Source organism: Pistacia vera, unplaced genomic scaffold, assembly GCF_008641045.1.
Source record: "Pistacia vera cultivar Batoury unplaced genomic scaffold, PisVer_v2 Contig656, whole genome shotgun sequence".
Classification (NCBI taxonomy): domain Eukaryota; kingdom Viridiplantae; phylum Streptophyta; class Magnoliopsida; order Sapindales; family Anacardiaceae; genus Pistacia; species Pistacia vera.
The window spans coordinates 2,168,197-2,182,632 of NW_022196508.1; the positions used below are offsets into that span (position 1 = coordinate 2,168,197).

The window sequence follows — 14,436 nt, forward strand, 5'->3', positions numbered from 1 at the left end:
ATTTAACTAATAATACTATATTAAATAATGATCATAATATTTGTAATATATAAATTATAATTTAATTGAATAATTATTTAACTATATGTACTGCTTAATTATGTTATAATGAAATGTTTTAAAGTAATGTTATGATTAATTAAATTCTTATCATTTAATTAAGTATTATGCTAATGTTTATGTAGTAAATTAGTAATTACTAATTATAATATAATGATAATCAATTAAGTAATTATTTAATTATTAATGTTATAATTAATTATATAATCATACTATATGTATGTTTGTGAATTAACTATTATAATCATACTATAAATTTTTAATGTAATATTTAATTAATTAATTTTAATCATTTAATTAAGTTTGTACTAATGTTTATACTAATGTTATAATTGATTAAGTATTATATTAAATCTATAACGTAATGTTATAATAATTAATTTCTAATTATAAATCAATTAATTACTATTTAATTATGTTATAACTTATAAGTCAATTATAAGTAGTAATCAATTATGTAATGTTATAATTATTATATAAAATCAATTAAGTAATGTTATAAAATATATTATTAAGTAATCATTTTAACTATAATGAATGTATTTATGATTAAGTATGATATTTAACTAGTAATTAAATTATTAATGTTTATTAATTTATCATATTAATTATTAATTATAATTTATTTAGATAACTAGACTTGATAATTGAAATAAATAACTAAATATTATTACTCACCATATATTATTTTATTTAAAAATATTCTTTAATAACATTAAAAATGTAACACTTTAATTGGATCATAATTCCAATTATTCACTTAATTGATCAAAACTTTAATATTATGTAGTATATATATTAAAGCTTTTAATATGACGTATTTATATGTAATAAGTATAATTGTATTCGTATATTTATTAATTATGGTATTCTAAAAATTTACTCTTTTTCTATTTTAATTTTTTTTATATGTAAAAATAATAGAAACTCCCCATTATTACATTTAACAATATTTCATTATAGTCCAGTTCCAAAATAGTTTCTAACAAGTTCTAAAAATAGTTTCCAAACATATTCCAAAACAGTTCCAACAGTTCCAAAGGTTCCAAACAGGTTCCAAACAGGTTCCAAACATGTTCCAAAACAGTTCCAAACCGGGTACCCCCTACAGGTTCCAACAGGTACCCTTTTTATAGGTTCTGGTTCCTCCACATGCAAGAACCGAACCGGAACCACATAATGGTTCTAAAAATAGAAATGGAACCTACCCATACAATATAGGTTCTAGGTAATTTCTAGTTTCTATACCCATTCTGATTCACCTGCTATCCGTGCACCCTTATATTATGTTATGGTATGAGCTATCATAGCTGACTAACACAGTGGCCCACTTTAAGCAAGCCCCGACTCTTAAAAAAAAGACATGATATTCAATCAGCAACACGCTTTGCCACGTTTCGCAATTCGAACGACTAGAAGACTCAGCTTAGTCTTTTCTCTCTCTTCTTCTCAAAAGTCATCACCATTTACTCCCAACTCAAATTCTACCCTGTCTAAAATCTAGGGTTTCTCAATCCACTCAATACTCCCCACATCTTTCATTCACAGGTAAATTCTATTTTAATCGGTCATTTCTACTTGCCACCTGAACGAATTCGTTAGTTGTTTTGAATTCTTACCACTCAATTTCGGTGAAACGACTATTTTTTTATGTATGTGTTTGTTTCATTTTTTTTGTGTCTGATGCGTTTATCCCGCTCAATGGTGTATTTGTTTGGATGTTGCGTACACGGAGTCACTCCTAGACGTCCGGCACACAAATAAACCTTAGACAATGAGCAAGCACAAGCAGTGCAGTTTGCGGCTTCATTTGACGTTGCGGTGCCATCTTGTGTGTTCAGGGGGGAATCCAATAGGCTTGTGGTCGAAAAATCGCTGGATCACTTCGTAGCAGCGATTCGTGTCATGGAAGCTTGTTCCTGAGACTGCACCTTCACTCCTAATGCGTTAGTATTCATTTTGAATGGTGTGGTTCTTCGACTTGTCATTTTTACATATTTTTGAAAGTGTTGTCTGTTGTTTTATGCAGGTGACTAGTTGCAAGCATGAGTTCCATCTTCAGTGCATTCTTGAATGGTATCTATTTTAATTTCAGTTTTGGGGATTTATAGTTCTTGATGGATTCATTGGGTCATAACAAACGAATGTTTGAGTTAATAATACACCGTTATCTCTTATTAAAATAATATACCCTAATGAATGATCTTAGAATATTGATGCATATTTAGAAGCAGATAATGATTTTGAGTGTTTGTATTACAGTGTTTTGGTTTTTGAGATTGCAAATTTTTTCGGACAAGTCAGATTTTGAAGAGACGTTAAGGAACTTTTTATGTGAATAACTTTTATGACATTAAATCCTTGCTATATCCTGGCCAAACTACAAGAGTGTGAGCAATTATCTTGCTAGTGTAGTTTTACATATGGCTGGTTTAATTAATGTCAATGTGGATGAGCAACTGACCTTTAATAGCCTCAGTTTGACCCAAAATCATGTGTGCATTGCTTGGAAGGTAGTATCAGTGTTTTATGTTTACCAATCTGTGACCTTTGTTAATCACAGGGCATATGGAAATGCGATTAAGATTATTTAGTGCTTTGCATTTCACATAAACGTGCAATTGAGTTGTACTGTTCTTGGTATTATATAGCCGAATAATATTATTAATTCTGCTCAATACTTGACTGGAGTTGGGATACAAACAAGAGAAGTCTATATATATGTCCTAATAATCTTTTGAACATGACCAAGATGTGACTAATGCTGTCAAAATCACTTTAGCCTCCTTTGATTTTCATAAAAAGGTTTACTTTTTCATTCAAGGATAGAGATTAAATTAAATTCGATGCTAAGTTGAAGTTAATGTCTACCTTATGAGTTTTATAAACATAGGAAGCTTTGAAAGTCACAAAAGATGCTAGATTTCCCAATAAGTTTGCATGCTAAGTAAATGAAATGGAATCAAGTAGTTTCAGGGTCCTTGAATGTATAAATTGTTTTACATGGAACTCATGCTAGTTTACTGTGAAATTGGTTTTATCAAACTCCGAGGATATCTATTGTTAGGTTCTTTGGTTGGATGTAGATGTGCTATTCTAAAATTAATATTTTATATGTTTCTCATGTTGATGGTTGAATGTCTCAGATGAGAGGTTACAAGCTTTCATTAAACAGGGATGGTAGGTTAACTGTTAATATGGATTAAAATTAAAATTGTTGGTTTGCTGTTGATATTGCAATTAAAACATAAATTTGAAACCAACTTATGAGTCATTTGTATTCTTCCATTGTTGGGCATACATTCGGAATGCTTGCGTTAGACAATTAGTCTCTTGAAAACATTCAAATCTACTTCATCTTCAATCTCTTTATCATGTGAACTCCAAGTTAAATCTTTCATATGCCATATTACACTCTTAATGCGGAATAAATGTGAGCCTTGCTCTGGAAATTGTTAGTTTTGGATTTCCTGAGTTTTATCCCTTTAATATTAGTTGGCTAATGATGATTCAATCTATCAGAGTGTTGCTTTCTGGTTACTTTCATGTAAGTTCAGGCCATCCAGTACTCATAAGTTACCTTTTATCTCTTTTTTCTGTTAGAAGAAAATCTGGTCAAAAGCTTATAGCAGGTCTAGATTTTCAGTCCCACGACATTTGAAACAGATATTTGACATGAGTTTTGGATATTATTTCAATCTTGTAGGTGTCAGAGAAGTTCCCAGTGCCCCATGTGTTGGCAACCTATCAGCCTGAAGGATCCTACCAGGTCTGTATCCCATTCCATGTCTTCTTTGTTTTCTTTATTTACCTATACCTTTAGTTCAACAGAACTTATGATTTTGCTCACTTTGCCAGCCAGGAATTGCTTGAGGCTGTAGAGCAGGAGAGAAGCTTTAGTTTTAATACGTCTAGAAATGCTACCATATTTCATCATCCAACTCTGGGAGATTTTGAGTTGCAGCATGTTTGTACTCTTCCTATGATATTTGGAAGCTGTATTTGGTCAATAATTGCACGTATGTCTCATTGTTAGTGTTATTTCAATGTTGTTGCCTTCAATGCAGTTGCCAGTGGGTGCAAATGATGCCGAACTTGAAGAGCGTATAATCCAGCACTTAGCTGCAGCTGCTGCAATGGGGCGAGCACGCCACATTGCTAGAAGGGAAGGCCATAGGAATAGATCATCAGCTCATGGTCGTCCACAGTTCTTAGTGTTTTCAGCTCATCCTAATTCAGCTCCGGCCGGTTCTGTCTCTTCATCTCCTATTCAGAGAGAAGAAGGTGAACCAGCTCCTACAGCTACTCCCTCATCTCCTCCGACTGCGGCTGAAGATTCTTCACAATCAAATGTACAACTGCTTTCAGTTCAAGGTGACCATGGTTCAGCTTCACCATCTGGGTCAAATGCTCCTTCTCCCAATCAGCATGGCAATACCTTAAATAATAGGTATCTATCTTTCATTCATCTGTTATTAGATATGTTCATAAACTATTTATTCGTTTAACATATTTTTAATTCTTTAGTTTGTATCAAATTGCAATCATACATTTATTATCATCTTTTAGGAGCTCTCCTAATCAATCTTCCCCAAATAGTCAAGATAGAGCAGGACCATCAGAGTTCCAATCATTTTCAGAGTCTCTTAAATCTCGATTTAATGCAGTTTCAATGAGGTATCGATCATCTTTATGCATTCTTTACTTGTGACAAGGTTTGATTAAATCAGATGATTGCCTTCATTTTTATGGAGTGCAAAGAAAACTTGACCACCTTATTTTCTCCACAGGTACAAGGAGTCTATTTCAAAGAGTACAAGAGGGTGGAAAGAAAGATTTTTTTCTCGCAACAATACAATGGCAGATCTTGGTTCTGAAGTTAAGAGGGAGGTTAATGCTGGAATTGCTACAGTATCACGCATGATGGAGCGTCTAGAAACCAGAGACAATGGTAGAACTGACACTGCCTCTGTATCAAACAGTCCAAATAGCTCAGTTCCGGAGTCAAACAACCACCAAACATCTGGGAGTCCGGTCAATAATCCCGTGAATGATAATAATGGCCAAACTTCATGTGCTGCTGGTTCTGGTTCAAATTAAAAATAGTTCCGACAATTCCATCAGCACAAGGCATTTTATTCTGAAAGGTAATTCAAATTCTTTCTTCATTTGGACAAATGCATATATCTTCGTTTCACTATATTGTAAATTTCAATATGTGTGAACCAGTTTGCTTGCGATTAGAATTCTCTTTTGTTTAATATCTTTCTTTTTGTTAAAATTTATTTATTAATTTTTTTTGGTTCCTTCCTCAAACTGAATGTTACACGTTATTATCATCTGTCAAAAGTTGGAAATATTGATTGAGAAAAGATAAATATTTCGTGAAACTTGACATATTGTCTTATGGGTGTGAAAACTCTATCCTTCTCTTGTGAGCATTTCCTAGATGTCTTCTGTTTTGTAATATTCCCCCACTCTTTTGGCAAAAGTATAGGCTCCTCCTCTTTAAGTAATGATGGGTTTTTATAGTGTCATGATGTTTCTTATTTATCGTAGGGTTATCAACGAAAAGCCAGAAAATTTAGAAGTTTGGTCTCCTAGTTCTTGCAAATATGAACAACTTCAGTGGATGAATGTCGCCTTTTCCCTGAGTGGGAAAGCTAAGAGTTAACAGTACAAGGAATATGATAAAATTTTCTTTGGTGAATGTGTGCCAATTCTGGGGTTCATTACATTATTACTGAATACTGAATCATTTATCTTTCTAGTTTTAATATGCCTGGGGCGGGGTCATTTGCGGTACTACAGTTTTCGTTGATGCACTGCGTTTAATGTCATATAATGGTTACTTCTCTGATTTAGTTGTGCACTTTGAGCTTCCCCACATCCCTTTGAGACACAACTTTTTGCTTAGCATAATTTTCTGAACAGCTTCTAGGTTCTTTCCTCACTTGTTTTATCCAGTTTGAAGAATATTGATACTGGTTGATATGCTATCCAATCTTTTCATATTTTTTTAGTGGAGCATGCTTGATCTTTAGTATGCACGTGTGTGGAAGGTTTCTAGATTTGGGTATAGCTTCTAGATTATGGGTTCAACTTTAAGAGTTACTGTGGCATACTTATTTTGTATCTGCTCATGGAAATTCCCTTTTCTTGATGGCCTTTGGTTTAGTACTCAAGCTATCATTACATAATTTAAGTGACTATATGGAAAAATAATTCGAATGTGGAGTATAGGTACCCAAGTTATGTATTGAAAGCGAGATTCCCAAACCAGAGGCAGAATAATTGCCGTTTATTAGCTTGATTGCATCCCTTTAGTTTCTTATGACCTATTTGGGAAGACAATCAAGATCTTTCGGCTGTAGAGGGAACTGACAAAAATGCTTCTCTTTTTGGAAACGTGTCACATGATGGAAATAACAATAAAATAATTAATGACAACCTTATAAATTTTGTGCTTATTTTGTATTAGAGGAGGAGTAATTTAATGGTTAAGCCCTCTGGCATTTATAATTTATGAACCTGCTTCTTGTGGAAAAGGGAGAATGGACAATTTTAATTTTATTTGAAGGCCAATTAATTTTCATGTTTACTAAAAGTAAGAAGCTTTAAGAAGTCCAGGATATGGTGTAGGGATGTTGTATCAGAAAATGATACACTTTAGGCTCCATGATATTGGAGTTTGTCCAGGGGGAGGAGAACTAGCTTTATGGACCATGAGTCATTGACTGAAGTCTCAATAGAAATACTTCTGAAAATAAGGACTTCTCAGATGGTGTTTGAAGGATTTCACTTGATAGAAAATTCTAACGAATCATAAACTTTAACCTTCTTTGAAATGTTTACAGTTCTAATCCCAAAATTCTTGAGTTTCTTATAGTAATAATTAAAAAGAAAAAAAGGAAGAAAAGACTAAGATTGCCATTTTTTCCAATCTCCATTGTGCTTTCAACTCCAACTTTAAATTCAGGAAGAATGAAGAATGCATGTTGTTTCAATATCTTATGTAGTCATAGATTTTGGCATCATGTTTGGCGACCAAATGTGAGGTGAGCATACCAATGGCATGTGCGTTCAATTGAATTTGCCTTATGGTTACCTGTTTGCAATAAGGGAGGTATGAATGTGTATATGCAAATTATAGATTATTACCCTTTAAGAAGTAATCAAGCTCAACTGAGGGTGGGGAGGAGAATAGTATTATATTGAGATAGTGGCAAACAGAAACTACGAGAAGGATGACTCTAGTATTCTCCAACCTTTCCCAATTGACAAGTAGTCTAATGCCCACTCCTCTCCTTTTCCCCTCACCCCTTTTATCAGAAGAGCTATTACCATTGTGGTAACTAGTTATTGTTTGCAGTGATTGCTTTAACATCACTATTGTGGTTCCATTCAGAATTATTGTTTACTAATAGGGCCAACCTAATTGATGTTTTTTCTTTAAGACAGGGATAGGATAATTGGTTTAATTGATTTTAATCAGAGGAGGTCCATTCATTTGGAGTGTTGGTTGAGATTTCTCCTTCTTGTGTAGCAATTTAGGGCGACTTCAAAATAATTTAGTATCTTTAAATCTTTTGCATATTGTTTATTTGTTGGATAATGAAATGTCCGAAGATTTTTGCAAGCACAGGAAGCAGAATGGAGGTTGTAGCTTGGGCGAATATATTTAATGCACACCAATTAATGCTTTTTAATTTGGTTTTTGTTTTTGTTTAGAATCTCGGACTTGCTGCTGCTTTGTATGATTCTTGTTTGTGTTCTATGATTGATTTGTTTTTGATATTGAAAGTAACTATTCAACTATGGAGAAGTCTTTGATAAAAGGTTGACCTTGGTTTTCCAGATATTGGCATACTGTAATGTGCCGCATTGCCTCTATCCATCCTGTAGAGAATCCTTTGAGAAGATGATTCAGAATAAAGCTAGAGACAGAAACCACTTCTATTTGAACCTAGAAAACAGTTGATGATTGTAAATCAGTTTATATTTGAAAACTTATGGTTTGAGTCTTGGATGCTAAATTGAATGATATTATAGATGTTTTAAATGTTTACCAATCATACAAGCATAATATATAATCAATTTTTGTTTAGACTTATGAATTCAATTTTTGTTTAGACTTATGAATTTACTTTAAATCCTGGATGAATTAATGTATGCATCATGACTTGTTCAATGGGTAATGATGTGGTACAGCCCACATATACATTTATAATGAAAAATATAAACTTCTTTCGTTGAATTTCATTTAATTTTTTGACTCAAAAAAAGGTCTGATATTAGCTGTTTGCTTTTTCTTGTCATATATTATTATTTGTAAATCATGTTGAGTACAGTTCAAGGTGACCATGGTTCAGCTTCACCATCTGGGTCAAATGCTCCTTCTCCCAATCAGCATGGCAATACCTTAAATAATAGGTATCTATCTTTCATTCATCTGTTATTAGATATGTTCATAAACTGTTTATTCGTTTAACATATTTTTAATTCTTTAGTTTGGATCAAATTGCGATCATACATTTATTATCATCTTTTAGGAGCTCTCCTAATCAATCTTCCCCAAATAATCAAGATAGAGCAGGACCATCAGAGTTCCAATCATTTTCAGAGTCTCTTAAATCTCGATTTAATGCAGTTTCAATGAGGTATCGATCATCTTTATGCATTCTTTACTTGTGACAAGGTTTGATTAAATCAGATGATTGCCTTCATTTTTATGGAGTGCAAAGAAAACTTGACCACCTTATTTTCTCCACAGGTACAAGGAGTCTATTTCAAAGAGTACAAGAGGGTGGAAAGAAAGATTTTTTTCTCGCAACAATACAATGGCAGATCTTGGTTCTGAAGTTAAGAGGGAGGTTAATGCTGGAATTGCTACAGTATCACGCATGATGGAGCGTCTAGAAACCAGAGACAATGGTAGAACTGACACTGCCTCTGTATCAAACAGTCCAAATAGCTCAGTTCCGGAGTCAAACAACCACCAAACATCTGGGAGTCCGGTCAATAATCCCGTGAATGATAATAATGGCCAAACTTCATGTGCTGCTGGTTCTGGTTCAAATTAAAAATAGTTCCGACAATTCCATCAGCACAAGGCATTTTATTCTGAAAGGTAATTCAAATTCTTTCTTCATTTGGACAAATGCATATATCTTCGTTTCACTATATTGTAAATTTCAATATGTGTGAACCAGTTTGCTTGCGATTAGAATTCTCTTTTGTTTAATATCTTTCTTTTTGTTAAAATTTATTTATTAATTTTTTTTGGTTCCTTCCTCAAACTGAATGTTACACGTTATTATCATCTGTCAAAAGTTGGAAATATTGATTGAGAAAAGATAAATATTTCGTGAAACTTGACATATTGTCTTATGGGTGTGAAAACTCTATCCTTCTCTTGTGAGCATTTCCTAGATGTCTTCTGTTTTGTAATATTCCCCCACTCTTTTGGCAAAAGTATAGGCTCCTCCTCTTTAAGTAATGATGGGTTTTTATAGTGTCATGATGTTTCTTATTTATCGTAGGGTTATCAACGAAAAGCCAGAAAATTTAGAAGTTTGGTCTCCTAGTTCTTGCAAATATGAACAACTTCAGTGGATGAATGTCGCCTTTTCCCTGAGTGGGAAAGCTAAGAGTTAACAGTACAAGGAATATGATAAAATTTTCTTTGGTGAATGTGTGCCAATTCTGGGGTTCATTACATTATTACTGAATACTGAATCATTTATCTTTCTAGTTTTAATATGCCTGGGGCGGGGTCATTTGCGGTACTACAGTTTTCGTTGATGCACTGCGTTTAATGTCATATAATGGTTACTTCTCTGATTTAGTTGTGCACTTTGAGCTTCCCCACATCCCTTTGAGACACAACTTTTTGCTTAGCATAATTTTCTGAACAGCTTCTAGGTTCTTTCCTCACTTGTTTTATCCAGTTTGAAGAATATTGATACTGGTTGATATGCTATCCAATCTTTTCATATTTTTTTAGTGGAGCATGCTTGATCTTTAGTATGCACGTGTGTGGAAGGTTTCTAGATTTGGGTATAGCTTCTAGATTATGGGTTCAACTTTAAGAGTTACTGTGGCATACTTATTTTGTATCTGCTCATGGAAATTCCCTTTTCTTGATGGCCTTTGGTTTAGTACTCAAGCTATCATTACATAATTTAAGTGACTATATGGAAAAATAATTCGAATGTGGAGTATAGGTACCCAAGTTATGTATTGAAAGCGAGATTCCCAAACCAGAGGCAGAATAATTGCCGTTTATTAGCTTGATTGCATCCCTTTAGTTTCTTATGACCTATTTGGGAAGACAATCAAGATCTTTCGGCTGTAGAGGGAACTGACAAAAATGCTTCTCTTTTTGGAAACGTGTCACATGATGGAAATAACAATAAAATAATTAATGACAACCTTATAAATTTTGTGCTTATTTTGTATTAGAGGAGGAGTAATTTAATGGTTAAGCCCTCTGGCATTTATAATTTATGAACCTGCTTCTTGTGGAAAAGGGAGAATGGACAATTTTAATTTTATTTGAAGGCCAATTAATTTTCATGTTTACTAAAAGTAAGAAGCTTTAAGAAGTCCAGGATATGGTGTAGGGATGTTGTATCAGAAAATGATACACTTTAGGCTCCATGATATTGGAGTTTGTCCAGGGGGAGGAGAACTAGCTTTATGGACCATGAGTCATTGACTGAAGTCTCAATAGAAATACTTCTGAAAATAAGGACTTCTCAGATGGTGTTTGAAGGATTTCACTTGATAGAAAATTCTAACGAATCATAAACTTTAACCTTCTTTGAAATGTTTACAGTTCTAATCCCAAAATTCTTGAGTTTCTTATAGTAATAATTAAAAAGAAAAAAAGGAAGAAAAGACTAAGATTGCCATTTTTTCCAATCTCCATTGTGCTTTCAACTCCAACTTTAAATTCAGGAAGAATGAAGAATGCATGTTGTTTCAATATCTGATGTAGTCATAGATTTTGGCATCATGTTTGGCGACCAAATGTGAGGTGAGCATACCAATGGCATGTGCCTTCAATTGAATTTGCCTTATGGTTACATGTTTGCAATAAGGGAGGTATGAATGTGTATATGAAAATTATAGATTATTACCCTTTAAGAAGTAATCAAGCTCAACTGAGGGTGGGGAGGAGAATAGTATTATATTGAGATAGTGGCAAACAGAAACTACGAGAAGGATGACTCTAGTATTCTCCAACCTTTCCCAATTGACAAGCAGTCTAATGCCCACTCCTCTCCTTCTCCCCTCCCCCCTTTTATCAGAAGAGCTATTACCATTGTGGTAACTAGTTATTGTTTGCAGTGATTGCTTTAACATCACTACTGTGGTTCCATTCAGAATTATTGTTTACTAATGGGGCCAATCTAATTGATGTTTTTTCTTTAAGACAGGGATAGGATAATTGGTTTAATTGATTTTAATCAGAGGAGGTCCATTCATTGGAGTGTTGGTTGAGATTTCTCCTTCTTGTGTAGCAATTTAGGGCGACTTAAAAATAATTTTGTATCTTTAAATCTTTTGCATATTGTTTTTTTGTTGGATAATGAAATGTCAGAAGATTTTTGCAAGCACAGGAAGCAGAATGGAGGTTGTAGCTTGGGCGAATATATTTAATGCATACCAATTAATGCTTTTTAATGTGGTTTTTGTTTTTGTTTAGAATCTCAGACTTGCTGCTGCTTTGTATGATTCTTGTTTGTGCTCTATGATTGATTTGTTTTTGATATTGAAAGTAACTATTCAACTATGGAGAAGTCTTTGATAAAAGGTTGACCTTGGTTTTCCAGATATTGGCATACTGTAATGTGCCGCATTGCCTCTATCCATCCTGTAGAGAATCCTTTGAGAAGATGATTCAGAATAAAGCTAGAGACAGAAACCACTTCTATTTGAACCTAGAAAACAGTTGATGATTGTAAATCAGTTTATATTTGAAAACTTATGGTTTGAGTCTTGGATGCTAAATTGAATGATATTATAGATGTTTTAAATGTTTACCAATCATACAAGCATAATATATAATCAATTTTTGTTTAGACTTATGAATTTACTTTAAATCCGGGATGAATTATTGTATGCATCATGACTTGTTCAATGGGTAATGATGTGGTACTGCCCACATATACATTTATAATGAAAAATATAAACTTCTTTCATTGAATTTCATTTAATTTTTTGACTCAAAAAAAGGTCTGATATTAACTGTTTGCTTTTTCTTGTCATATATTATTATTTGTAAATCATGTTGAATAGTGTGTCATAATAACTGAATTTTAAATATTTCTATACATTTGAGAATAAAGTAATCTTACACTTACAAACTCTTTTCACTAACTTTCTCTTACAAACGCGACATATCAGTTCGTAATTGGTCAGTCCGTAATGGGTTCTATATGTCTAATAATGGGTCTCGTTTGATTAAATGCAAATTGATCAATTACGAACTGTCACGTCAGCGTTTGTGAGAGAAAGTTGTGAGAAGTGTTTGTTAACCTATTTTTATTCTTGAGAATATGTTATATACCATTTTTTGTTACGGTCTTAGTTCTGCCTACTGATAAGAAACATTCGTATCTCTTTTGTTATTATAAAACAAGAAGTTTCCATTCCAAAATTAACATGTAGAGAAGTATATGAAAAACGTGTTAGGTGGCTTTTTAAAGTTTGAAAGCTTAGAAGATGTATATGAAAAACCTATTTATGTAGTCTTGAGGCCATCACGGGAAGGAGAATTAATACTTTACAATTATGAGTGCCTGCAGAAGGTACAAAATCTTGCCAAATGAGCAAATGACAAAGTACAATTATGTACAACTTGGTGTTGTACAAATTAGAGTACAGGAGATGGCTGACGTTTGGAAAAGCTTTGGTTGGTGGATTTCACGCTAACTTAGCTTTATGAGATGCCTATGGAACTGTGAAACTAGGATACATGGTTAGTCTTAATGTACCAAATCCCAAAAGGATAATGGTTCTTAGAATTCATACCTTAAGACTGAAGATTTAATGGCTCCTAGTGACGGAATATCAATTCAGTATAGGATGATATATCGACTAATAAACTCGGTTAAATCCTATACGAATGAACTCCAATGTAGATACTGAAGTTCATGGCTCGGAACTAGATTCTGTAATTCCTATTTGACCAATAGTGGTCAACGCAAAGGCTCTTACGCGACCAAAACAATGGGTTTTATAATATACAAAACAACCTAGCGTGGTCGAATTAAACCCCAATCGATGAATTCAAATATGAGAACTTGCTAATGAAGTAGAGGTAACTTTGAATACGCCTAGAGCTTCATTCTTTCTTGAGCTGGAAAAAAAGGTTCAACCCATAATACCAAGGAATAATATATTGGAAACAGAAGATACTGTTAGTGAATCTGAAAGTAGCAATAGTAGGAGAATTGTTAGGTATAAATCGGTACAGATTCCAGAATATGAGGATGATACTCCAAGCACAAGAATGATGATGAATCATGATATACATTGTCATGAAATAGTGCAAGGAACTAATGACACATGTATATGTGCTAAACTTTGCTTCTCAGAATATGAAGAATATACTTATGGATGTTTTGGTAGACACAGGGACAACTAAAATGCATTACAAGGAAACAATGTTTTCCAAAGGAGCTTGGGAAATCTTTGGAAAAACCAATATTAAAAATAGTTGCAAACGAAGGTCAAAGTATGATAACAGAGGTAGTTGAAAATGTGGTGACAAAAACCACTTTGTGGATAAATGCCCTCATAAGCGTAAGACGAAGGCTTAACGTTGAAAATAAGATTTTTGAATTTGAACCAGTATGGGGATATGAAATGGATTCGAATAAAGTTTATGAATTAATTTTGGAATATTATGAAGATTTGACTCTTTAAAAGACGACTCAAAAGAAAACCTTTTGAAGAACAATATTCAAACCTGAAATGCATAGGAGTATTCATGAATTGATTTGAAATCCTTAATGAATACCTTGAAGCATGGCAAAATTGGTGGTGGGATGATCTAATACCAATTAGGAATTAAGATGATCTTCTTGAAGGAATTTGTAACCATTTGAACTCATTTGAAGGATTTCTCAAGGAAATTTCCAAACTCGAATACAAACTAAGATCAAAGTTTTTACCTAGGGGATTGCCAAGAATGGTGGAAATACCATCCAGTGGAAGTTTCTTAAATATTGATTGCGTTAATGAATTTTTTTTTTTTTTTTTTTTTTTTTTTTTTTTTTTTTTTTATCGAGAGTGTTCGGGTTAGTTTACGTGCACCTCGACTAGTCTCCCGACCTCGAACAAGGCTTTCGAAACAGGGTAAGT

At 33.3% G+C, this 14,436-nt stretch overlaps 1 protein-coding gene across 3 annotated transcripts; it reads left to right on the top strand.

Annotated features, from left to right (window-relative positions):
• The first annotated feature begins 2,093 nt into the window (after positions 1–2,093).
• LOC116112071 (E3 ubiquitin-protein ligase RHF2A-like) lies at positions 2,094–9,811 on the top strand. Of its 3 annotated transcripts, none has more exons than XM_031398257.1 (7): positions 2,094–2,136; positions 3,767–3,829; positions 3,919–4,027; positions 4,128–4,434; positions 8,418–8,493; positions 8,571–8,720; positions 8,834–9,811. In XM_031398257.1, the coding sequence occupies exons 2-7, from the start codon at positions 3,792–3,794 to the stop codon at positions 9,141–9,143; spliced, it is 990 nt and encodes a 329-aa protein (XP_031254117.1). In that variant the 5' UTR covers positions 2,094–2,136; positions 3,767–3,791; the 3' UTR covers positions 9,144–9,811. The 3 variants fall into 3 exon arrangements, with proteins under 3 accessions (XP_031254117.1, XP_031254118.1, XP_031254119.1); XM_031398258.1 differs by having other exon boundaries at positions 8,613–8,720; positions 8,834–9,299; XM_031398259.1 differs by lacking the exons at positions 8,418–8,493; positions 8,571–8,720; positions 8,834–9,811 and adding exons at positions 4,630–4,737; positions 4,851–5,320 and having other exon boundaries at positions 4,128–4,510.
• The last annotated feature ends 4,625 nt before the right edge of the window (positions 9,812–14,436 follow it).

What these genes read in the sequence shown, in the direction of transcription:
- LOC116112071 (XM_031398257.1), top strand. Translation starts at nt 3,792, where the DNA reads ATGTGTTGGCAACCTATCAGCCTGAAGGATCCTACCAG. An exon ending in ACAACTGCTTTCAGTTCAAG is followed by an intron (nt 4,435 to 8,417) that starts GTGACCATGGTT and finishes GTACAGTTCAAG; the next exon opens with GTGACCATGGTTCAGCTTCA. An exon ending in GGCAATACCTTAAATAATAG is followed by an intron (nt 8,494 to 8,570) that starts GTATCTATCTTT and finishes TTAATTCTTTAG; the next exon opens with TTTGGATCAAATTGCGATCA.